The sequence below is a fragment of the Typopeltis vanoorti genome, chromosome 1 (genome assembly GCF_054136105.1).
Source record: "Typopeltis vanoorti isolate ZY-2024b chromosome 1, IOZ_Tvanoo_1.0, whole genome shotgun sequence".
Taxonomy (NCBI): domain Eukaryota; kingdom Metazoa; phylum Arthropoda; class Arachnida; order Uropygi; family Thelyphonidae; genus Typopeltis; species Typopeltis vanoorti.
In genome coordinates this window covers 120,826,266-120,853,709 of record NC_143549.1, presented here as the reverse complement: position 1 = coordinate 120,853,709, position 27,444 = coordinate 120,826,266, and the positions used below count along the sequence as shown (strand labels likewise).

At 33.7% G+C, this 27,444-nt stretch overlaps 2 protein-coding genes across 5 annotated transcripts in view; one reads left to right on the top strand and one right to left on the bottom strand.

Moving 5' to 3' along the window:
- Positions 1-6,644, top strand: part of LOC150110364 (uncharacterized) — a 192,322-nt gene extending 185,678 nt beyond the window's left edge. For all 3 annotated transcript variants that reach the window (XM_090393266.1, XM_090393257.1, XM_090393278.1), the window contains one exon: positions 6,399-6,644. In XM_090393266.1, the coding sequence (XP_090249392.1) occupies positions 6,399-6,495 (97 nt within the window). In that variant the 3' untranslated portion in view covers positions 6,496-6,644. The remainder of the gene's footprint in view (positions 1-6,398) is intronic.
- An 11,858-nt stretch (positions 6,645-18,502) lies between these two features.
- Positions 18,503-27,444, bottom strand: part of LOC150110363 (intraflagellar transport protein 54-like) — a 236,646-nt gene continuing 227,704 nt past the window's right edge. For both annotated transcript variants that reach the window (XM_090399066.1, XM_090399075.1), the window contains one exon: positions 18,503-25,957. In XM_090399066.1, the coding sequence (XP_090255192.1) occupies positions 25,792-25,957 (166 nt within the window). In that variant the 3' untranslated portion in view covers positions 18,503-25,791. The remainder of the gene's footprint in view (positions 25,958-27,444) is intronic.

The following is a 27,444-nucleotide window of genomic DNA, read 5'->3' as shown; positions in this document are numbered from 1 at the left end:
AGATTGGACCAAAGCAATAGTTATTCCCATCTACAAAAAAGGACACAAACCTGATTGTAACAATTATCGTGGAATCAGCTTACTTAGTACCTGTTATAAAGTATATGCAAAAATCTTAGCATATAAACTTAAATGTATAATAGACCCAAAATTAATAGAAGAACAACATGGATTCAGAAAAGGCAGGTCTTGCATAGACTCCACATTTACGTTAAAATTATTAATTGAAAAACACAGAAAAACGAACATAGAAACACACATAGCTTTTATAGATTACACCAAAGCATTTGATAAAATTATTAGAGAAAAACTATGGGAAATCCTAGAAGAATATGAAATACCAAACCAACTCTTTAGAGCCTTATATAATATATATCAAGATAATAAAATATCTGTGAAGTACAATAATTCAACATCAAGCTGGAAACCAATAAATCGAGAAGTACCTCAGAGTTGCCCTCTCTCACCGGTTTTATTTAATATATGCATAGGTAAAATCATAAACGAATGGAAGATATCTAATGAAGGAGGATTCAAGATAAACCGTAACACCAGATTAGCTACTCTTCTTTTTGCTGATGACCAAATAATCCTTGGAAATAATGAAGATGAACTACAAAAATCATTATGCAGTCTAAATAATCTGATAAAAACATATGGTATGGAAATATCAACAGCCAAAACAAAAGTCATGGCCTTCAAAGGTGCTTATCCAATAAGAAGCAAAATAGTAATAAACAACAAAATAATAGAGTAAGTAAATACATTCAAATATTTAGGTTGCACAATGTCATATGAAAATGAAGCTGATATAGAACCAAAGATATCAAACTTTTTAAAAGTAACGGGCATTATTAATAAAATTTTTAAACCCAATTATGTACAAAAACACACATGAATAAGAATCTACAATACAGTAGCTAAACCAACCTTACTTTATGGCAGTGAGATATGGACAATAAAAAAAGCAGATGAAAGAAGACTTGAATCATCCGAAATGAAATTTCTGTGCAGAACTGAGGGAGTCACAATAATGGACAAAATGAAAAGCAGCGAAATCAGAAAAAAACTTGGAATTACAACCTCCCTAAATGAAACAGTTAATTGCTATAGAGAAAAATGGAAAAAACACATACTAAGAATGAATACAAGCAGAATACCTAAACAAATTCTAAATTACTGCCCAAAAGGTACTCGATGCAGAGGAAGACCCTTAAAAAGATGGAATTGAGTCTGGAACAGGCCACTTGACCTATAAGCCTGGAAAGGAAGAAGAAGAAGAAGAAAAAAAATAATGGATTATCATCCTCGCCCATTGAATCAAAATACAGATGTCCGGGATTGGCCCAGACAGTCCTGGATTTGTAATTACGTCCTAGGCTGTGTCCAGGATTGAAAAAAGTCCGAAAATTTTAAATTGCCAGTGCTTAAGTGTTTATTTATTAGTAATTCTCCTTGTGCATTTGATATTTGTGTCTGAAAAGTTTGCTATTTTTTTATATTTTTTTTTTTAGTTTTTTGTATTCCTTACTTTACTTACTATGGGAAAGAGAAAATGCAATTTCAATGACCAAGCTAAGTATAAGTTTTTAAAACCTTCTTATGGCAGTGATCATGTAAGTTGCATTGTGTAATGGAGACTTCTCAGTCACATACAAGGGAAGACATGATATAGAAGATCATATAAAAAGTGCTAGACACAAGAGAGAGTAATTAATGTTTCAACTTCTAATATTGCTGCTTATTTTAAATTGACAGATGCTACTGATAATGACCTTAAATGTGCTGCTAAAGAAGCTGTATTTACTTATCATTCTGACTGTACACCTAAGTTCATTAAAAAGCTATTCAAACCAAAATTTTTGCCACTCGCACAAAAGCTGAAGTGATAATTATAAATGTGATATGACCATTAATTTTCAATGAAATGTTGGATTCTTTAAAAACTGTTAGTTATGTAACTGTAACCATTGATAGTTCAAATTATAAATACATAAAACTAGTCCCTATAGTAGTTTGGTACTTTACTTTAGATCACAGGATTCAGATAAAACTCCTACATTTTGAATATGTATTGTACTTGGAGAAACTTCAGATATCTTGTGTGATTATCTTTTGAAAAATGTCAAGAAATAGTCTCTTGATAAAAAGGTGATATGTTACTGTAATATCTTCCTATAATACCAATACAAATTTTGGAGAAATAAAAAGGAGGAGCAAGAAAAATGTATTCAGAAAAATTTAATTTAATGAAAAATTAATTTTTCATGAAACGTCTGGATTATCTTTCCGAAAATATGATAACCCTACATTAAGAAAAGCATAAATAAATAGTTTGATTCAGTTGAATCAGAATGTCAGAGGTAAAGTTTATCCATTTACTTTTAAAAAAAAAAAAAATAAATAAATATGGCTGCTAGAGAGCTGTAAGTTGTGTAGTGTCAGAAAGAGCTCCGGAAAAATAATGCTACCCTAGGTATGATGATGAGTTGCGACAGAGATCCAAAATCATGAATGGTATGTTGGCATAGCTGTGTAAGGAGAAGGGTGTGGAGTTTATGGATGTATGGCATGTGTTTGAGGTAAGAATGAAATTATACAGATGTGATGGGTTGCATTTAAATGGCTTTGGAGTGAGTTTGCTGGAGAAAGTGTTGCTGGATGAAAGTATAGAGTGTGGAAGTGCAGTGTGTGTGATGTATGCCTGAGATCAGAAGGAAGAGATGAAGAGAAAAATCAGGAGAGTGGTACTGAAAAGACAGCAGTGCTTGGCAGTGGAAACAGTAGTAGTGTGAGAGAGGAAGAGAGAACGGGAATACAAGAGGAACAGCAAAATGGTGGGGAGGAGCTCAGGTGGACAGAGAGACATGGCATAGAGAGAGAGTGAATGTTGAAAGTGGCAGTGAATGTATGTATGACGATGGAGTATATTGCAATGTAGGTGGGGAAGGAGACTGAGCAGGTAAGCGGTGATAAAGTGTTTGGCAGGTGTAGTGGGGAAATCACAACCAACATATGGCTTGGATAAGACTGGCTATAGATGTAAAAATGAACTGTAGTGTATGTTTACAAATGCCAGAAGTATCAGAAATAAAGAGGATAAAATGGTTTCAGTGATTGAGTTTATTCACCCCCCAAATCACTGGAATAAGTGAAACATGGTTGCATGAAGATGATATTGTAACGGGAATAGAAATGGAAGGGTACAGTATTTTTTATGAGAACAGAAAGGGCAGGAAGGGAGAGGGAGTGCTGCTGATGATAGCAGGGGAATTAAGTCTACATAAGGTAGGCATAAAAGGGGGAAATAGTGGCAATGGTTATGAGGCAGTGTGGTGTAAAGTGGAGGTTAAGAAAAGACATATTTAGTTGAATGTTGCCATAGGCCTGGGAATGTGGAAGGTTGTGATGAAGAAATGTATAAACAACTTGGTTTAGTGAACAGAGGAAGGATAATTATTATGGGTAATTTTAATTATGGCAGTATAGATTGGAATGAAGAGATAGCATTTGGGAATAAGGAAAGTGAATTTCTCGAGTTCTTGAGAGATAACTATCTCAGACCGCACGTAAAGGAAGGCATGCAAGGATTGGGAGTTCTAGATCTGATCATTTCATCAGGGGATGTAACTGAAGGGCGCAGGAGAAAAACAACTTCAGTCCATGATTTTGACTTCCGAAAAAAACGTAATTAAATTTTCCTTGTTGTCAAAATGCAAGTAAACATAGCATAACAAAATAAAAAAATAATAGATATGGTACATTCATGTATATTAAGCATAATTAATTTAAATAGTACTTAAAAATTAAAAAAACAAATGGCAAATAATGGCTTGAAGGCCAAAGTGGACTGAAGTTGTTTTTCCCCTGTACCTTTCAATTGTTAGAGGGGGTTTCGCATTTTCCTCCAGTTGGTGAAAGTGATCATGAAGTAATCACCTGTGTTGTGGATAGTCATATGCAGACTTTTGTGACGAAAGGATATATCTGGAATTATAAGTCTGGTGATTATGACAAGCTTAGGAGATAACTTCGAGCTATAACATGGAACAAGGAGTTGAGCGGTAAGGAAATAAATGGTGCATGGGAACGTACAAAGAAATATATAACAGCATCAATGTACGAATGTATCCCAAAAATGTATCCCATTTTACACCTACCTTATTCAGCTAAAAAGCTGAATAAGGTAGGTGTAAAATGGATGAATGTGGAGCTTAAGCATGAAATCTGAAAAAGAAAGTACTTTGGAGGAAGTACAAGATGAATAATGGTAATCAGTCACATGAAGAATATAAAGAACAAGAGGAGAGTGACTCAGTTAGTAAGGAAAACAAAAGTAGAGTATGAGCAGAAATTGGCAAATCAGGCTAAGAAAAACCCTAGAGAGTTTTTTAGATATGTGGCAAGTAGAAGGAAGAATGATCATGGAAAGATGAAGTTAAGGGATGAAAGTGGTAGAATGGCAACTGCTGCAGAAGCAGTTATCATTCAATTGATCACTGAATATCTCTTGAGATATTCAGTGATCAATTTATAAGTGTGTTTCATCCTGATCAGGGTGGAATCATGAGGAACTTAAGAGTAGAGGACATAGGAGAGGATAGCTTACTTGTGAATGAGCAGGAGGTATTTGAGGAAATAAATAACCTTGATGTTAATAAGGCAATAGAATTCGATGACATATCACCATGCATCTTAAGGGAATGTTCCAGGGAACTGGCAGTAGCATTGATATGCCTGTTTAATAAGAGTTTTGCAACAGCACAGGTTCCAAGGGAGTGGAAGGAGGATAAAATTGTTCCACTGCATAAAGGCGGTGATGAGGCTGTAGCTTCAAATTATAGGCTGGTCTGTATATCTGGAGTTGTAGTGAAGGTCCTGGAGAGATTGGCGAGAAGTAGGATACAGAAATGGGTTGATAACAGCAGTATTCTCTGTGGTTATCAGCATGGGTTTGTTAAGGGGAGATCATGTTTGACTAACTTACTTATGTACTATAACCAGGTGACAAAACCTTGGACAAAGTACACCACTTGGACTTTGCAAAATCCAAGTGGTGTTCTTGGATTTTGCAAAGGCTTTTGATGGACTGCTACATGACAAGCTCTTAAATAAATTGAAACAGATAGGATTGGATAACAGACTTCTGTGTTGGATCAGTGACTGGCTGTCAGATAGGTGTCGGAAAGTTGTGTATGGGAGGTGCAGCATCTCAAAAGAGAAAGGTCACCAGTGGTGTGCTGCAGGGATTAGTTTTGGGACCATTGTTGTTCAATTTGTATGTTAATGATATTGGGTTGGGTTTAGCTAGTGATATCCAGCTGTTTGCGGATGATGCAAAACTGGGGAGAGCAATGCACAGTCAGGCTGATGTTAATGCCTTACAAGACTTGAATAGATTGCATGAATGGGCAGGTAAGTGGAACTGTCAGTTCAATGTTGCCAAGTGTAAGGTTTTGAGATTTGGTAAGCAACGATGGGATGCAAAGTATACACTTGTGGGGAAACTTTAACAGAAGTATAGAAGATGAGAGATCTAGGAGTGATGTTAGACAAGGATCTGAAATTCAGGAGCCACATTACACAAGTTGCGAGGACATCACATCAAATAAAAGCAATGATGCAGAGAACCCTGACATGCAGAAATAGAGAGGTTATGATTCCATTGTATAAGGCCTTGATCTGGCTTCATATGGATTATTGTGCACAGATTTGGTTGCCAGGCTTTCATGGTGACAAGGATATGTTGGAAAGGTACAGAGAAGATTCACAAAGGTAGTCAGTGGTCTTTCGAATGTGCTTCGTGAATAGGAGGAAGAGGGAGGAATATAATTGAGACATAAGCTGGTCAGGGGTTGTTATCAGGTAAACATGGAAGAGATTTTTCATAGAATTGGAGTAGAACAAGAGGCCATTGCTGGAAACTGTATGAGGGTGTGAGCAAAGGAGTGAGAAGCAGGTTCTTTGCATGGAGGGTGGTTGGTGAGTGGAATGCATTGCCTAAGTGTGTTGTGGATGTGGACACATTGAATTAGTTTAAGACATGGTTGGATGAGCATTGTATGCAATAGTGAGTACCTCCCATGATGAGTCTCTAACAAAAATATACTTAAAAAAGTAAATTCCATTTAAATTTTTAAGTATATTTTTGTATACTATATCAATTACATACATGAATATTTTGTATTCTTATATCTTTGATTTAAGCTGCAATTTATAACATTTACAAAAAGATTACAGTTGATTTTTGTTTTCTTTGTTGCCACACACACACAGTAAAAAGTCTGGTAGTTTATGAGTTGAATAGTTTCTGTTATATTAAAAATATTAAATTTATTTTAGAATTGACTGTAATAATACTGATTATGCTATTAATTTTTTTTTCCTTATATTTCAAGAGTGCATTATGAGATGGTGTATAAAACTTTCTATCGGACATCATACAAATGTGATCCTGCTGTAAAAGAAAAGCACACACAGATGAAGGTTGGATGATTACACAGGAATTTAATGTTCATTACCAGCATCACTGTAGACATCATACGACCTCCCCCTGCTCACCAGTATTTGTGTTGTCATCATACATCCATGCTGTGTATCCTCTCATCTTGGTGATAATAAATATTCAGAGTTGTAAACTCCAAGTATTTTCACAATAAATTTGACAACAGCATCAAAAAGACAGTAAATAAAATAAAAACACATAGGCAGTTGAAATATATCACTTGTTGAAAAATAAGGAACAATTAAAGTTTTGAACAAAGCAAATGAAATGTATTTTATGTTCATGTAAATTCAAAGTGTGTGTTATAGAATCTACAGATCAAATAAAAGGTACTATGGATGGGAAAAGCATAACTTATGTCACTGGATAGATATATGCAAAAGTACACATGCTTTACTTTTCATTGGAAGCACCATTTATTGCATAGCCTTTTATCCAATTGGAACTCTACTTTTTTTTTTTTCCTGTGAGTGAGCTAGCATGTCAGTTTGGTTCAGAAGAGTATACTTACCTATCCTTGGATTTGTAATTTCCACATCAAGTGATCATGCACATGATCACTTGATGTTGAAATTATGATCACTGAGCATCCTTTCAAAATGAAGAAAGGATGCTCAGTGATCAGCTTCTACAGTTGATAATTTATGCTTATTTTTAAGAAGGATATTACAGCATTAAAGATATACTAACTAAATGTTGCCAAATGAAGAACACATCATCTACACAGCATAGTCAAACAGTAAGTCTATATAGAACAGAGTCTAGAGCTCTGTTGTTCTCTTCAAAAGTTTGCATAAAGTAGTTAGGCATGGAGAAGGGGAAAAAACAGAGAGCTTATGGCTGTATCCTCTATTTCTTTGTGGAATTTTCTTTGCCAAATGAAACAGTCTGAGTTCACAGTGAACTGAAACAAGGTTGAGATAGTGGAAGGAAATTCAGCTTGCAGGGAAACATTTGAACCCTTGTTTCGATTTTAAAAGGATTGCCAAAACCCTCTCAGTTTAAATTTCAGCAACTGCCTCATGGGAAAAATCTTCAAAAGTCTCACTGTTATCAGTCGATTTTTTCCCCCATCTTTATATCAATTTACTACATCTCGCCCACATTGCATTGTTCGGACGAATATTCTGGGTGTGCGGCGCACACCTGGAATAGCAATAATACTAATATTATATTTTTGCAGGTATCAATGCTTCATGAAGAGGAGGAGGATACCTTTTTTCAACACCTAAACATTGCATCATATTCATGTTAATAGCCTGAATGCAGTCACAAATACTGACACCACCTTTCAGTCCTTTAAACAGACATGCAGATTGTGCAGCACATCAAATTCTTAGTGTTTCAATGGTTTTTGTTTTCTAAGTTTCATCTTTTTTTACATGAGTGAAGTGTGAAATGACATGTTTATGACACCACTCTAGTAATGCACGGCTTGTATATTGCAGTCCTACCATAGAAACCGTATTGTGAGCCTCGTTCTGAGTGTTTTTGTGCAGATTCATGTTCCAATCCAGTGGTGAATTCTCTATGCTTGCTATGCTTAATTGATTAATGGAGAAAGAAGTAATATTTATTTGTTAATAAATACATGCATTTATAAGCATTCCATTAAGGCTTTTATTTTTGTAGACAAAAGACGTTTTAAGCCTGCATGGCAATAATTGACTTTGCATTGTGTATCGAAGGCCGATGCTAGTCAAGCTACATTGGCCTGCTCAGTTGTGGGAGCATTCAGGTCCTCGCTTCAGCACTGTGATTTCATGTGCTCACATAGCCATTTCCGCTCTCTCCGCGTCATCTCACCCTGTTGCTCAAACATGGGTCATACGCAGTCAAAGTAGCTCTAGCCAGTGAGCTTCAGCCAGCTTTTACAAGTGTGCATGTTGCTTGGGAAAATTAAGTTATGACCAACTTTTTATGATGATGTTATTGACCAGTTCATAAAGAACGATAGGATAGAATTTGTATTCAAGTGGCTAAATTGAAAAAGATAGAATATCATTTGTAAAATAAATGTTGTATTTATTTGTATGATTAAATGTACATAAATTTCTAAATACAGGTAACCCTCGTATAATGCAGTACTTATACAACGTGGTTTCAATGGTAACCCTTGTTGAACGCAGTACTTATACAACACGGTCTACAAATTGTAGTAACCCTTTATCTTTTCATATGTTTTTCACTGCGTGACTTAAAAATCAAATTTTAATTTCGTTAAATTTGTGTCTGCCTGTATCCCGCATGCAGTGTTGACGCTAGGGTCTTTGCCGCCCGCATGCAATTTCTATCCAAGCGCCCTGTAATGATCCAGACGTGTGTGGTTCTTTTACGATAATTTACGAAGTGCATCATAAATTTCTCCTAACCGACATCATAGAGGGCGGATTGCATTTATTTTACTTTCCCATCGCGTTTCTGATGGCTGTTTCAATGTTAAAAAATTTTTTACGAACTTTAAAAGGATGGCCCAACGTTTGTAAGAGAATGAAAAGAAATTGTATATTTCTTGAATAATTGCAAACAAACTAATTGTATCTGCATTCACTTTGGCTGCATCATTAATGATTAAATTTAGAGTATGAGCAGCACATGGCACGTAAAAAGCTCGAGGATTTTTGTTCAAAAACAAATTTTGGAGCCCATATTTTTTCCTTTTCACATTTGTCCCATTGTCATACCCTTGACCTCACGTCTTCAATGGGAATGTTCCATTTTTTCAGTTGTTCCCTTATTATTGCACATAAACCGCGTCCTGTGGAATCTGATATATGTGCAAAACCTAAAAACTTTTCCCTGATCTTGACAATTCCATTGTCACAGGAAACAAAGTGAATAATAATGGTCATTTGTTCTGTTTTATTTGCATCAGGTGTGTGCAGTCTAAAATTATGGAATAATATTTAGATTTTGAATTGATACTAAAATTGTATCCCTGATTGCATTACTCAACGTTTCCAATATTTCATTTTGACTGTCTTTACTAAAATTAGTGTACCCTATTGTTTTGTTCTAGGGCCCTTTCAACATTATTTTCCATAACGGGATCAAACTTCGCCAACAGTTCAACTAATTTTAAAAAATTGCCGTTATTCCTTTCATATAATTTATCAGATGATCTGCAAAAAGCTAAATTTTGGCTACCCAGGAATTTTATAATTTCAATCAAGCATTCTAAAACACTCGTCCAATGTTTCTTTTCCATTTCATACATGCTTTGAGTCTGGCAACCAATAGTAGTTTTGTTTTTTAAATTTTTATCAAGTTCCTTCCATTTTAAGAAATTTTTCATGTGAGTTAAGCAAGTCTCATGTCTATGCAAAGTTGTACTTACATTTCTCCAATCGTTATAACCTTCTAAAAGACTACTTGATTCAGTAGGTGCGAAAAGTTTGCAACAAAAGCAAAAAACAGAATTTAAAGTTTCGGAATAAATGAGCCATGTTCTTGGCACAAACACCCTGTTTTTCATTTTTCTATTATAATACGTGCCGCCAAATTTATGACCATATGTATCTCTGGAATATATTATATTTTTCTTTTGAACAGGCCCCATTTGAATTAAAACAACTCATAATTTTTCATCAATATTTCCCCATTCACCTGGATCTTCTAAATTCACAGTGACTAACAATGTGTTAGTTTCATGGTCAACTACAACTAAATGTTCTAACTGTTTTTCGCTTAAATCATGCATCTTATCTTGTTCAATAGTTGCAATAGTACTTTCATGAAAACTGTATGATGTGCATGGTTCTTCAACTCTGATTTCTGATGTATTGAGTTGGTTAAAATCTGCTTCAGAATATTTTAATATTTATTAAGCGCCCCAGTTTGTTTCTTAACATCTGCTTCTTTCGCAGCATGACACTTACGATTTTGTGCACCAGATAACTTTTTTTTAAATTTTTGATTCCATTTCTGTTTTGCACCCACAAGAAATTATTACACAACACGACACCGAGACAAAATAATAGTCCGCACTGCGCAACTATCAGTAGCCTACTGAAATGTGTACCATATGACTGGTTAACTAGCAACAAATGTTTTGTATAAAAATTCGTTTCTGCACATAAAAACCATTCACTGTTTCACTTTAGATAGACTGCAGTAGACACTACATCCTGCAGGCAAGCATTTAGCTTGCTCTCGCTGCAAAATTGTAAACAGCCGCTGATCAAGAGGCGGCAATATACAATTTTTTTTTAATCTTTATTCGGTATCCGACCTTATTTATTTCAATATTGATCATTCTAAGAATTTTTTGTTTTTATGATAAAAATTGTTTCTTAAAAATGAACTTATGAACCGTGCCCCGGCAGCTGTGCCCCCTTCGTAGCATCGCATGCCCGCTTCCGCCGGCCCTGGTGATAATCACCAGGAAGGAACTGAGATAGAACCATGTTCTAGGTGTTTATCAGGACTTTTCACACACCTCTCCACCATGTGTGTGTATATGTAGAAAGTTTTTTTTATCTTGGGTATAATATACGTTAAAGATACCAAGCTATTTTATATATATAAACTTGGTTTTAATCGAAATAGGATTAAAACCAAGTTTATATATATAAAATAGCTTGGTATCTTTAATATATATATATATCTCATCTTCTATACTTCTGTTAAAGTTTCCCCACAAGTATTGCATATTTCTTGGCCTGCTTCTCTTATGAATCGGATCATGTAATCAATGATGTGTGGTTTTCTTGAAAATAATTTATCTTTGATAACACCCCAAAAGAAGTCCATTTGGGGTGAGGTCTGGTGATCAAAGCCATTCAACTGTCCCTTGTCAACCTATCCACCTATGGGGTAATTCTTGGTCAAGAAAATCATGCATATGTAATCTGTATTGCTGTTACTTGTTATTTATAAAGCCTGCTTTCTTTAGATTGTCTTCGAGAAAGAAAATAATAACATAAATAAATCCTGTTTATATACCAGAGTAGGCAAGCCCTTTTAGTCCTTAATATCAACGCCCTTTTCTAACTTAAGTCAGAAAAACTTCCCCTTCTTCTCTACTGTAACTTTTTTTTTTTTTTTCTCATCCAGTTATGTATTTTCTAATGAATTCAAGTTTCTCCATTTTTTCTCTACTGGTACCTTTAATGCAGCGCTTCCCAAACTGTGGGCCATGTTGAGGGGTTTTGTTGTTTTGTTGAGGGGCCTGAAATAATGAAAACAAATTTAAAATGTTTTAACACTAAGTGTGCCATGTCAAATATGTATGTAAGATGATAAAAATAATATTTGCATTTGATTTCTGCAATATTCGCTGTGTATGTTTTGTATTGAATATAAATACAATAAATATTATAATAATACGTCTGTATTTCGATTTTTTTTTTCCGATGAGGCCGTGAAATATTTTAATTTTTCCAAAAGGGGGGGCCTTTACATCCATAAGTTTTGGGAAGCACTGCTTTAATGGGTCCATAGACATATTTCGCCTCGTACAGCTTCTCATTTTTAAATTTACCAACGTCACTGTATTCAAAATTGGCCCACATAGGTAGCTACTTTCTCCTTTACCTAATCCGGAGTGTTTGATTACATCATCTTAATTGGAGGGATTTTGCTTATTTGATTCTCTTTGCTGTGGTGTTTCTATGGAACTGACTATCATCTCTTTCAATAAGACAATGCAGTCATAAGAATGCTGCTGTAATTGCATGTTGTGGACATGAAGTCACCATGCTTGACTGGCCTCCACAGAGCCCTGATCCAACACTCCAATTCATCTTGGGATGAATTGAAGTGTTGGGTGAGGACAAGGGACGTCTGCCCAGCAACAGTCTAGGATCATATTACATGTTTACAGGAAGAATGGTCCAAAATTCTCACTGATCACTATTGTATGCTCATGGAAGGAATGCACCATTGAATTGTTGCATTCACCAGCAAAAAGGTGGTCCTACATCTTATTAAGGTGGGCACCATGGCTGTTTGTTCCTCATGCTATGGTGTCCAACTTCTTTCCAAACAGTGTATAGCATTAGAAATGCAGTGGCTGCACTTGCTTTGATGTCTCCTCTCCATGTGCCTATTAAAATCAGATAGTGGGCTAGCTTCCCACTAGTCTTCAAACATTAGAGCTTATTGGCCCCACTTACTCCTTTGAGGAAAGTTTTAGCTGCTTGTTTTATTATCATCATCATTATTATTATTACAGTGGTACTGCCATTAGCATGAAGTTTAAGGAGATTGTACATCTCCTTAAACTCACTGATGTACAAAGCACTCACAACTGACTATAGCAAACCATTCTACTCATTCACCAAGTAAAAATGCTTCAAATGTGATTAGTAAAGGTCCTCACACCTTTACTAATCACGTTTTGATTTAGCCTTTTGTAATACAAACCACGTTATATCAACAGGTCCCCCCCCCCCCCAAAAAAAAAGTTATTCCGTTTCACTACTTCTCACCTGTTCCATTCCTAACACTATATGGATTACAAATTTGCCTAACCTTAGAATATACTTCTTGTGTTTGGGGTAGTGCACTAAACCTCTCTCCAAACGCTTGATTCTATCCAGAAGAGGATAATATGCTTAACAGGTTGAGCATATTATCCTCTTCCACTGATTCTCTAATCACTTTCTCACAGATATTCTGTTCATGACCCTATAGACTAGTTATGAAGTAACTTCACAACTAGTCTATATGGCATAGGATTAAAAAGAGAATATAATTTCTTGTCAAGTATAATACTGGTGGGTGCAAAAGTAGGTATAAAGTTATGAATCTTTTATTATTTTGCATTCCTTATTTTTTGGTTAATCCAGATAATTATGGCTGGTAATTTAATCAACAACTAATGAAAATGGATAATAAAACAATACTGGAAGACACAGAATGCTGAAAAGATTCAACAGAAATGGGGTGAAAAACTTGATACACCCCCACCAAGTAGGATAACAATTTATGGAATACATGATAAATTTGATCAGACTGGGTCCATCTGTAATGTGCCAAAGAGTGGACGATCTGTCATTGTTATCTCTGAAAATGAAATGTTAGTTGCGCTTACATTTACTCAAAGCCAACAAAAATCAAAAGAGAGAGCTTCTAGTGTTAGGCATTCCCTGCAGCTCTTTGAGTCATCTGATGCAACATTTAGGTATGAAAAAATGTATCAGCCAAGATTAATGCATGGATTATTAGAGGATGATCCGGACAGCCGTTTACAATTCTGCGACAAAGTTTTAAATTAAGAATGACAAGGTGATAGCATCATTTGAAAAATTTGTTTGTCCAACGAAGCAAATTTTAAACTGTCAGGCTCTGTTAATGGGCACAATTATGTCCATTACTCAACAGAAAACCACCCCATGTAACAATTGAAGAACAGCTGAATCAACCTGGGAGTTACAGTTTGGGCAGGCCTTTCATGTAGAGAGGTCATTGGACTTATCATTTTCAATACAACTGTAGACCAACACCATCTTAACATGCTGAAGGACATTATACCAATTATGACTGCAGCAAGATAATGAGGACTTTCAGCAAGATGGGGCTCCTCCCCACTATACTGTAACCATTGTAAAACTCGATGTAGCTTAGAAATACCAAAGCGCTTTACATCGATTTTTAATAAGGTCAAGTCTCATGAAAAATGTTACAAAAATAACCTTGTTTGTCTCTATGTATTGTATGCTAAATATTAATGTAAATAACCCTATGGGAATTGATTGTATTTACAGTTTTAACTAAAGTTTCTAGAATGTTCAAAAACAAGGGCAATGCTTTGCCATTGGCAAAAGAAAGTTGTTTACGATTAAGTGTGTGAGAAAGTTGTCTGTAAGCTCTGCTCATGAACACCTTCAAAGCTAGTATCAAAGAGGTCCACTAGTTTCAGAAGTCTCCACTGCCCGACAAGACAAGAAAAAAAGAGTACATGGAGGAGAAGAAAGAATGGGCCGGCCTTAACAAAAGAATCAAGGAGAACGCCAATTTCTTCGGGGTTTACAACCCTTGGTGCAAGGTCAGAAGAAGGCGAAAATAAAAGAGGACTGAGCCAAACATCGTGGTCAGTTTCCGGCAGAGAGAACTAGGGCAGTTTTTGGCAGAGAACAAGAGGCAGTCGAGTGGAGGCAAGGTCCAGTTGCTGAAGCAGGAGAAGCAAAGCGCTGTTACCGAAGGAAGCCAAAAGTTGCAGAACGATCTTCAAACCTGTATGATGAAACTTCTTACCTGAGCTTTTGAGTACTGGGAAAATTGAAGTCCAAGAACCACTAATACACTGATGAAACGCCCCCTGAAGCGCCTGAGATAAAAGAAAAATTACAGACTTTGATGCAGGACCTATGGAAAGCGTCATGACAAAGAGCCTCCGTAAGTGTGTCCAACCTTTAATATACATTCTTTTTTGTAATCTAGGAGATATGTCATAGATGGACTAATAAGAAATAACTATGAGTCCTCTGAATTGTTGTTAACTGGAATATAAATTGTAAGATAACTTGCCATAACTAGCTAATCTCTAGTCCTCTGAGTTGTTAACTGGAATATTAATTCTAAGATAACTTGCCATAGCTAGTTAATCTCTTTATGAGTAAATTAGTCTCAGCAATTTGGGGTTTACAACCTGGTTTTCTTAAGCAGAGAAGTAACAGAGTAAATATATTGTTTAGTCATTTAATATTGAAAAGAGAAAGTTTATTTCTTTATACCAAAAGGATAAGTAGAGAAGAGTAACTTCCCTATCACTTATTTAATGAACTTTATTTTAAATGTAAATAAATGTGTTTTAATTATGTCTATAGAGTACCGCCTGATTGTTTATTTTACAATGCACTGTTTCTAAAAAAAATATCGGACTTGTGAACGGGAAACCTAGTGAGATAGCTGAAGCATATAGTTAAGTGCAAATAGACCACAACTGTTTGTGTAAAGTTTTACTGAAGGAATTTGTGTTAGAGAAATAGAGAGAGAAATCAACTGGCCGTATTACTGAGTTTAATGCCAATTAAAAGATATTAGTGGCACAGTCTCAATAAAAAATAAATTTTCTAGTATCCATAGGCATAAGACTCAGTGCAAAAGGTAGATAAACATAGTATGCAATAGTATAAGCAAGAAAGGTTACGAGAGAGAAAGCGCACACTGCTAATTAGAATAACAGTATTTCAAAGGTGCAGTAACCAAGCAGGCTTTATAAATAACAAGTAATAGCAATACAGATTACATATGCATGATTTTCTTGACCAAGAATTACCCCATAGGTGGATAGGTTGACAAGGGACAGTTGAATGGCTTTGATCACCAGACCTCGCCCCAAATGGACTTCTTTTGGGGTGTTATCAAAGATAAATTATCTTCAAGAAAACCAGACATCATTGATTACATGATCCGATTCATAAGAGAAGCATGCCAAGAAATATGACAATAAGGAACTCTGTACCAAAGTGTGCTTGAGGTAGAAACTAGATTATAGGAATGTGTAAATGCTGAAGGCCAACAATTTCAGCACCTAAGAGATTGTACTTAACTGCAATTGTATGTGATCTTTATTGTGACTTAACAAAGCATTTTTTTTTTTTCATAATAAAAACTGCATACCACTTTTGCACCTTGTGTATACATTGTAACCAAGTAGAAAAATTTTCCATTCTCATCAAGATATAAGATAGTATACCTTTTTCTACTTGTATATGAAAAAAACTTCTGTTGCACTGATTAAATCTTGCTATCTTCTTGGTCAGGTACCCACTGATAAGATCTCAGTACAGGTTGAAACCAGTCTAAGTAGTGAACCTTCCCATAATGTTTTTGCATTATAGAATGCTAAGGCAAATGATATGAGGTTTTCTTGACTCATAATTTATGTAGATAATTGGGGTGGATCACCACCTTGGTTGGCTGAGTGGTTAACACATCTCCTCTCCAGCCAAAAGTCTGCAGGAGCACAGACGTCATTCATTCATACATATCCATCCATACAATATATGCACTCTCTCAAGATAAACTGGGTCCTGAGAGAGGACTTCCTCAGTAATGAATGAAACCAGAGCCAAATCATAATACATAAATCATTACTTTAATCCAAAATTATTACCAGAAACCTCCAGAAAGTCAAGAACTCATTGAGAGGAAGTCACATATCACTCCAAAGGAAACACATTCTAATGATACCCGTTCTCTCTACAAGAGAAAAATCTAGCTCTCAGCCCCTTTTGTGACTGCATTCATTCTCAGCTTCTATGGTTGTCTATCTTCACCCTCTATAAAATTAAAAATTCCATCTACTGGTATCATATGCAAACATTTCAGAAGTCTATAGGTCTCTACCACATCATCCTTTCTCTTGTTTACCAATCATCAATCCACAATCTGTCCTCATGATTTACATTCCATAGGTGTCATCACCACCACTACTCATCTCTTGAATTTTGCCATCCACACCAGTTATTACACATGGAAGGACCTTAGTTTTAAATAGTACTGATACTGTTGTTAGTTTTGACATCACTTCTTTATTCATCCAACCGCCCACTCTCTGAAACTTTATTTAAAAATGTTTTCTCCTGACACCACTGATCTCTTGAATTTTGCCATCTACACCAGTTTACTACACATGGAAGGACCTTATATACAGGTAGAGGGTACAGCCATGAGTTCTCCCTTCTCTCCTCTACTCAATTCCTATGTAGAGCATTTTAAAAAAAACATGGCTCTTGATATGGCCATTCTCAAGCTTTCTATATGGCAAAGATACACTTATATATTCTACATTTGCCACATGGCTCAGACACATTAGAATGTGTCTGTGCCACCTCAACAGACAGCAGTTCAGAATCCTGTTCACTATTGAAAATTCAAAAAGAAATAATAGTCTGTCTATTCTAGACACTAATCACATTTCCAACGGCACTCAATTTCTTGGTTTACAGAGAATCTACTCACACAGGTAGATCAACTAAAGGTAGAAGAACAAAAGGTAGAAAACAAAAGATATATCAGCTTTTCCATTCCTTGTCCAAACAGTATGGGATCATAAAAGACTTGATAACACAGCCTCCAGACTTCCCTCATGGCTGAACTCTCCTTTATTCATGATACCTTCCTGTCCAATGGCTAAAGCCAAAAAAAAATTAACAAAATAGTTATACCCCCATCTCTCTCAGCATATAGACCATAATAATGCTAATTACTATTCCCTATATCTGAGGCAATGTAGAAAAAAATAGAATTTTAAAGAAATTTAATCTTTTCACTACTTTCCAACCCCATATGAAGCTGGCTGCCCTTATCCACCCTCCTAAACATCAACTCCTTATCTTCTCTATTCCAGGTATATATAAGGTTCCTTGCTGTAGAACCTGTCATAGTATGGATAAACTAGGAGATGTGCCAACATCCACCTTGAAGAACCCAAGAGATACATCTGTTACCACAACTACTATAGTCAGATCTAGCTGACTGTGGCTTTGTCATCTTGCGTGGAATAATAATAAATTACCAGGCTTCAATACAGCAAATACAATCTTGAAGGATTTTTTTTTTATTAATCTGAACAGATTTAAAAAACCAAACTAATTGTAAATAAATATCATTGTATCAGGCTTCCCAAGATTTGAGAAACATCTTAGACCTCCTGCCCAATAGCCAAGGCTAGTACCGGCACTCATAGAAGGTACCTCTCTTTGGACTTGAGGCTTCTAGTCTATCATCTTCCACTTATTGTTATACTGTATCCCAAAAGATATCTCCAATGACAGAGACAAAATATTGGATACTATTAAACCCGTGTTTAATTATTTGTTATGTTTTCATTCCATTAAACCTAATTACAAGCTTCAACCATCACCCAAGTCCTAATACATATTTATGCATAAAGGAAATATTTTTCCTTTCTAGTTTTAATACTATCTTTTAGAAAGAATAGGAGTTAGCCAACATAAAGATTAATAGATTTCTAAATGGAAATCATACTTAGAAAAAAAAAGCACATAAGCAAGAAATTTGTGAGTATTTTTTTATTGTGAAACATTTTTAATACAACATTTAAAAACAAACATGAAAGAACACACATAGGTGGACGGAATATGTGCTTTGCACCAGGTAAAACAAATGAGCAACTGGTATTTAATACTGCAGCAAAAAAAAAAATAAATAAATAAATATATTTACAAAATATACATGATTTTGATTTGTGCATCAGAACCAGTAAGTGCTAGTCCTCTTAGAAATGTACAAAAATTCAGTTTGTGAACTTTTCCTGAAACTGCAACATAACTTCTACTACAGTTGTATATTTTAATTAAGTTATTTTGCAATGATAAAATGAAACTTCACTTAAATGAAATAATTTCTGTGCACAAATTTCATAAAAGGAAAATAGTTTAAATAAATGTACAATGTACAAAAATTCAGTTTGTGAACTTTTCCTGAAACTGCAACATAACTTCTACTACAGTTGTATATTTTAATTAAGTTATTTTGCAATGATAAAATGAAACTTCACTTAAATGAAATAATTTCTGTGCACAAATTTCATAAAAGGAAAATAGTTTAAATAAATATTTCACATTCTTTTTTTTTTTTTTTTCAGAAAAATTTGGGCAAATTGTGGCAAATTTCTCATATACTAATTTGGGCAAATTAGTATATGAGAAATGGATTATTAATTTAAGTACCTGGCACTGTTTAAAATACTAAAGGTAATGACTTAATGACTAGAGGGTAACGAACTGAAAGTGGTCCCCATAAATTTTCCTTCATTACCATTAAATAGCAGTTCAAACAAATCATATGTATATGCTATTAACAGAATTGTAAAATTTACTTATACCTATGGGAAATAATGTAAATTAATAATAACATTCAATTTTTTTCTATTTGATGGGAATTAAGATTAATATCTCATACAAAAAATACTTCTCATTTGATTCTAGCTTAAAAATATATTATTTACAATTCTCTCTCTCTCTTGGAAGCTAGCAGTTAAACAATACAAAAGTTAACAACTAAATAAAATGTATTGCCATATGTAAACATCTTTACTAGATACTGATAAAAATAGGTAAAAATTATAACAATTTATAATGGGGTTAAAATCTGTCTGCATATGTGTGTGTGTGTGTGTGTGTGGATACATACATATCAATGTCTTAAGCGAACTGCAATCTTTTATTTTTAGAGAGAAACAGCAATTTCATGATGTTTGAAAATATCTACTTATATTACAACAAATTAGTCTCTGCTTTCTGGCTTTATTATATCACATAACTAAAAACTATCATAAATGGAGCACTAGGTAATGCAAAAATTCACTTGTTTGAACCATAAACAATTCATAGGAATACCACTGACAGCAATACTCCAGTGAAAGGAAAGCACTCCTTCACAGAACTATAATAATAATAATAAAAAAATGGCTATTTGGTGGCAGTTTCATAATTTGAACCAGCACATACTATGGACATGAATGGAAATACAGTGCTCAACAAACAATGAATATAAATTGTTTCATATTTGTTGATGCTCTCATGATCAATTCTTTGATGGGGAAAAGAGGGCTAAAACATATTTTTGTTATGCATCACTTGAATTTTATTTCACCACTGTAAGTGACTCTCCATAACAATCATGCTATAAGAACACAGTAATTGTATTTAATGTTCAGGGATTCATCCAATTACTGTTCAAATGTGAAGTCTACAAGGAATATTTAAACAGAATATCTTGCTTAGTCAGAACAGTGAATAGTTATTTTTAAGAAATTATACAAAAATACAAATCATACAATATGTCAACTCACCACAGTTAACCAATAAACAGATGTCTCCCTTTTTATTTTCAAGTGATGGCAGCAAAGTTTTCACTTAGACAAGGCACATATTATATCAAAAATGTCCAGGTATTACTTTTCAGCATCCTTCATGTAAAACATATCTAGCAGTTTAGCCATCTGTAATAGTAAACTGGAGATAATTCTTATTGTGGAGAGAAGAAAAAAAAAAAATGTTTCATTGCATTAACAAGCTGCATAACATGAAATCATATTCTATGAAGTAATATCCCATTTCTTGTGCTCTTCAAGTTAGAAATCTCACCCATCTTTTCATTTTTTTAAAAAATTTATCTGTTCTTTAATATCGTACTGTAATATGTAAGTATGATTTTTAAACATATGCATCTTGCTATTCCCCCCCCCCCCCCCCCCAATCTAAAGCATTCTGAAAACAGAAAAAAAATTGTGAAAAGTTTTGAGAAATGGCAAACAGAACATTATATATATTGTTGCACTTAATTTTCACTATATCAAATGCCTTAACTGCAAAACTTAACAAATTACCAACAAGTTCTAGCTTAAGCCTCAGCGTAATCACATTGTTTATTGTAAAATACAACATATTAAATTTAAATCTGCTGCTATAATAAGCTATTCCTTTGGTTTACACACACACACAATTCTGTTCAAAGAAAGTTGAAGGTGCAAGCAAACTGGTTCATATAACAGACTAGAGCAAGTAAGATATTTAACAGTTAAAGCAAGTACTGTCTTATAATGTATTTAAATTAGAAATATGAATCAAATCACCAATTTGTTTAACGTGTTTCAATCCCATTCTTTTTTCTAAAGTCAATACAGTGGTACAATAACTGGACGTACAGTCTATAAGGCCAAAAATGGAAATTACATTTAGTTTACACACTTATTCCTTTGTGCTTAAAGAACTACACATTGCCTTTTTAAAATTAACTATATCAAGGATGTGAATCAATTGAATATAGTCTACCACAATGATCATATGCTAATATAAGTTCAGAAGTATCTAAAATTTATCAAATAATGTTCTACAGTGCCAAATTACAAAATGAAAAACTTCTTTACAAAAGTTTTTTCTTTTTTTGTTGTTTACATTCTTTATTATTATTATTTTTTAATCTAAAGTCTATAGACATATGCAAATATGCATCCAAGACAAAAGTACATTTAATACATTTGGTCCTTTTTTTGCTTAATAAGGACACTTTAGGTGACTTTACTCAGTGAAAGGCAATTCATAAAGTAGCTTCTAACTGTAATCTTATTCAGTAAAGAATCTACAAGGCAAAACATTTCCAGTTGTTTGCTAAAGATGGTAGATAGTTAATATGAAATTAATAACAATAACAATTTTTTGTTACCTATTTACTTACAAAATATAATATAATACAACTATATGCAAACAGGTATCATCCCTCTTATAAAAGTAACAGTCATCAATATATACAAATGTATCATGTGCTAGCTAATGTACACAATATCCCAAATTGTGCATTACAGATTGCCAAGTGATGACTAGATCAAGATCTCCCCCAGCAACCATTATACGGATTTTGGATAGTGGTAATCAAATTTTTACATTTCAAATCCATTCCTTTCATTTTAATTTTTAGTTTCTATCATGTTTTAACCTCTTATTTTGAAATTCATCACTATTTCAATAATAAGCACCATATCAAACTATATGATATATTTACAGATATCCACAAAAATTACAATGAGAATTTAACAGAACTATTAAATTGAATTTTACCTAGCAAAACAAAATTGCAAAATAACAAATATATTCTCATTTTATGCATATTATTTCCTTCTTAATTTATAGTTAATTCTCACTCTAACAAACTGGCCTAAGTCTCCATAGTACCAATGCTATTTTAAAGGAAATCTGCATTGGCAAACCCTCTACTATAACATATGCTACATATTAAGTTCCCCCAATCAGATTTGTCATATTATTATTTGAAATATGATCGTATGAAAATATATAATATATGAACACCACAGATCCTTAAAGTTGTCTAGTGGCATATTTCAGAATATAGTGGCTGAGAGACTGGGCAGATGATTTATTTTTAGACTTATTTTAAATTTAATACGCAGTGTTTCAGGCAGAATTAGTAACAATAACTGAATGATATATTTCATCAACCAACACTAATGGAATATCACACACTTTTATTCAAAGATGCAAACTTTTCAAATTATTGAGCAAGTGATTCTTTATACTGTGTTGCTGCTGATTTAAAATGGAGTGATTGACAAGGCAGCAAAAAGTGAAGAATCGATTTTGGCTTGCTGAATTCAATTAACAGTTATTGTACAGAGGTACTTCAATCAGCAATACAGATTGGATCCCCTCCTGAGCTATGGCATAGTGGCACAGCATAAACTGGTTCTGTATTAAGAAGAAAAAGTCATAACCAGATATTGATGCAGTGACTTGATATGGAAAGCTTTTTAATACAGTCCCTAAAATCTATTTGTTCAATCTGATCATATATACTGTTGTGCAGACCACTTCAGACTAAGATTCAGCCTGAGAAGGTACAAGCAATCAACAATCCTTATCCGAACTCATAACAGAAATGTTATTACAGATAGACGATGACAAAACTTTTTGAACAAGTTGCCTTTGCTAATGAGACTATCTTTCAAGTTTCTGATAAAAGACACTGATAATTCTTGAATATCTCAGGAAGTCAATCTTTATGTAATAAGTGCATGACCACTGAAGTGAACACGTGGTGTATGTCTTAATTTCAGATTCTGTATTGGACTATTCTTCATCTTCTTTGCAGAAGCAGCAGTAACAGAAGCAATGTACTACCTGAGCATGTAAAAAAAAATTATGCAATCCTTCAGCCACTACAATGATACTTATTACATATGAGACCAATTACATTATGCCAATCCATTCGACACCTTCCTGAATAAGTAGTTTCAGACATGAATTTGGAGAGTAGGTCCAACCACATAGTCCTGTGTTACCAAATCTGATCTCTCTAGACTATTCTGCACATGCGAACGTGTGTGTGTGTGTGTAGGGGAGGTAAAATATAAAACATATACAATTCATCTGAATGATGTATGTGCCTAATAAATAATGTATAAAACTGACAAAAAATGAGTGGTATTTTAATATTTACTAAGCACCAGATGGAGATCTAGTGAAAGCTACTAGAAATTGACAAGTTTCTGCATCTCTGAGTGAAAAAAACATTGTGATTCTATCTCTGTTACTTTATGAATGTATCAATTCGTTACTGATAGTAATTCTATTTTGTGTGGGGGTGGGGGAGTTGGTTAAAACCTAAGAAATAGGAACTATTGGCAAATTATATTCCAGAATTATTAGTTTAAGTAATAATAATAGTACATCTATACAGTTTAACAATGAAAATGTTTTCTAATATTTATTAACACAAATTGCAGTTGAGAGAATAGATAAATAAATATACATACTAAGCATCTGCAGTGATAATAAAATAAATATATCAAACTGCATACTATATATACATCCAGGCAGTACATAAATTCAAGTTACAAATTTGAACTTACACTTATCATGAAATTTCTAAAAATGGATATTATAAAAATTTTACTTAACTCATCTATGTTGTTCATACAGCATCTTTTGGCATCCTCCTTAAAGCAGACAATCCATGTGGTGCATGCATGCACCTTCTTTGGTCTTGTTTTCAACACTAACGTAGTAAATATTTTATGTCAGTGTTATGTATCTTAGTGTTTGCATGCTTTATGTGTTTAGTATTTGCGTGGATTTCAATGCCTCACAGTCCTCAAAATTTCAAGGAGAAATAGATGATGTGTAAGCCTGTCATTATGGTGAGATTTATGAAGCAAACAAGTTGTGTTCAGTCATAAGTTGATAATTTCATAAGAAAGCTCAAATGACAAAATTTTTAATCTATTTTCTCAAACTATTTATACTAAATTATATTACTTTCCATTAATAATTACATTTTGAAATCCAATTTGTGTGAATTCTATCCTGAAATTAACATTAATAACCTTTAAAATATGTTGGTGCTGTACCGCACAAGTACTGTAAATGAATAAGCAACAGGATATAATTAACAGCGAAGGTATTAAATCTGACTTATGTAAAGTTTGTAGAACATAAGTCCAGGACTGTGTGTGTGTATACAAAACCAGTTAGCCGTAATGTACAGCATGCTATGCTCTTTATGATAAAATATTTCTAAATTACAAAGGGATACAATAACTAAATTACAGAGGAACTCAGTTTAGTTGAGGCACTAAAATAACTTCGCTTAAGACAGCAATACTGATTATTTAATGTTAATGTGACAGCCAACTGAAAAGGATTTTTTACTATAGAATTTTGCTACAGAGATTTTTAATTTTTGTTAATGATATATTTGTTTGGTCAAACAGATTTGTGTGGACTAACAAAGAAAAAAATCTGATCAAATAAATTAACACTTGCAACTTAATAGAAAAACCAGTCTCACCACAGTCTGCCTGAAAGGAGAAAATAGATACTGCATATCTGTAAAAACAACAAATGCATACGTAGAAACATGCTTTTTTTTTTTTTTTTTTTTTTTTTTTTTTTTTAACTAGCTATGTATATTGAAACATGCAGTGTTTGTGAAGTTGAACAGAAAAACCAAATACAATCTTGTTTTTACTCTTCTATTCTGATTCACTGTGAATGATGAAGCACACTCCATTTTGATTTTGAATTGAACCTCAAAAGGACAAGACTGAATAGATTCAAAATGTTTAAAATTTAGATATCTAATTTTTGGTATTTTAGATGTGTGTGTACACACAGTTTTTTTTTTTTTTCTTTTAGAATTAAAAGCACATATGTAACTTCCATTTACATTGATTATTTTATAAACATTCATGACATGTTTATATTTCCAGTCTTTGCTTTTGCTGTTGCCATCTCAGCATTTTACAAGAATATTTTTAACATTCTAACAATTATAAAACAGAAATGAATTTATCAATTTTCAACCACTGTATAATTAAAAAAACAAATAAATACCGCATATTTTAATTATGACAGTTTCTGAACAAAATTCAATGATTATGATTCCTTTTCATAAAGTTATAGAAAAAAAAAATTTTTTTTTTTTAGAACAAGTCCGTTCAATACCATACAAACTGGTCTACCAGTGGTATTTAGTACTCAGTCCCAGTAATTTATGATGAATTTAACTTCACCACTATTACAAATGTATTCAATATATAAGGAACAAGTTAAAAAAAACTATTTATAACTCTCATATTTTATTTCCATCCTTACTCTTCTAAAAACAAACAGTACCTTTTTAAAAGGGTATCAGTGCAACATAGAAGAATAGTTTACATCAATTACATATTTCAAATATAACATAACTAATATTTGAAATATTTTTTTCATTACAACTGCAACTAGTTGTATATTGAAATAAACAATCCACAGCATGAAACACACCGAACAGCACATTTGTCAACTAACTAATGGTCAGGATTTGGAGTGCTGATTGACTGCCAAAAGCATCCTTCGCATACGGTCTTCATTCTTCAGAAGTGTTGCTTTAATAGCATTTATACTTTCTAATTGATCTTGTACTGTTTGGTCAAGTTCCTCCAACTGAGCCCTTAGCGGATCCAACACAGTTTCTGTAACACTAAATAAAACAGTAAAAATTATTGTATTAGTATTTTTATTTTTTAAAAAAGAAGCTACTCTCACACAAGAAAGGTTGTAAACCCATAGAGTATTAGTACCATTAATGAATTAAGATTTCTAACATTACTGCAAAAACTGCTGTAAAGAACAAACATGAAACTTTTTTCAGACAATTTCAGGCCTTTAGTAAGCAGCACAGTACACTGAATGATGAAATACATCATTCAGTGTACATTCTCCCTTAAGGCATTCAAATTATGTAAAAATGTAAAATTTCTATTTAAAAGTAAAGTTCATGGCAACCTTTATGGCTATTACAGAATTTGCCAAATGCGACATAACAGGACTTCAAATTGTAAAATCCAATAATTATTCTTAAAAATTCTAACAGTTTTTAATGTGCTTTTTACAGATTGCTAATTTTATTTTGAATTGAAGAAACTGTTAGGTAGAGGAAGCAACAACGACAAGAACAAAAAATTATATAGGCCAGGGAGAGGAAAGAAGGATGATCATCATAATCAATTTCCTGATATGTACCCTTAAGAGATTTACAGGCTACTTTCAGAGCACAACATGATTAAGTTTACATTACTAATTTCTATTAACAATTTTCCTCCAAATTAGTCTATTACTTGTCGGTAGTCTAATATTATCTTATCTATCATTTTAGTCTTCTGAGGCATTTCTAACTGAATCAATCCAACTATTTCTTGGTCATCTTTTGGTCTTTTTCCTGCCATCTTGGCATCAAACACCTGTTTTGCTAACCTTTCCTCTCCCATTCTGTTTAAGTGGCTACACTAGGTTAGGCCAGCTCGGTTGGTCAAGTGGTTAGCGTATCTGCTCTCCAACCAACAGGTCACAGGCCACAGGTCACTGTGGGCATGGATGTTTGTGATTGTCATACCTTGTGTACTTGTTTAGAGAAAAAAGATTATTAATCACCATTTGTTATGAGATTATCTCTATTAAGATATATTTTTTTTATTCTGAGTGTTTATTATTATTTACACAAGGGTTCAATTCCGATCGGTGCAATGACTTTTAACTGTTTCTTTCCTAGAAAATCACTGACTCAAGACCAAATACAAAAAATATACACATTTAATAAAACTAAAACAATATATACACTTTAAATAAAATTACAATAATACAAAATACTGGATCCAAGGCCTTCTAAAATAGATCTACACTTTAGAGATTTTCTTATCCAAAAATATTAAAATCACCCATTCTTTGACTCATTCTATTATTGGATTGTTTAACATATACTTAATCACATCTACCAGACTAAACATCTTGTTTTCACAACAACGAAAATGTTCATAGTCAGTTTCTTTGCTAGGGCCTTTTCCGAAAATATAAACATTTCTTCTTTTCCATGGGATCCTTTCTTATTACCCTTATGTACACACATACATACATAGATCTTCAAGGCCGACCTTTCCTAATTTGGTTGTGGGGGCAACAGCTGCAAGAGGA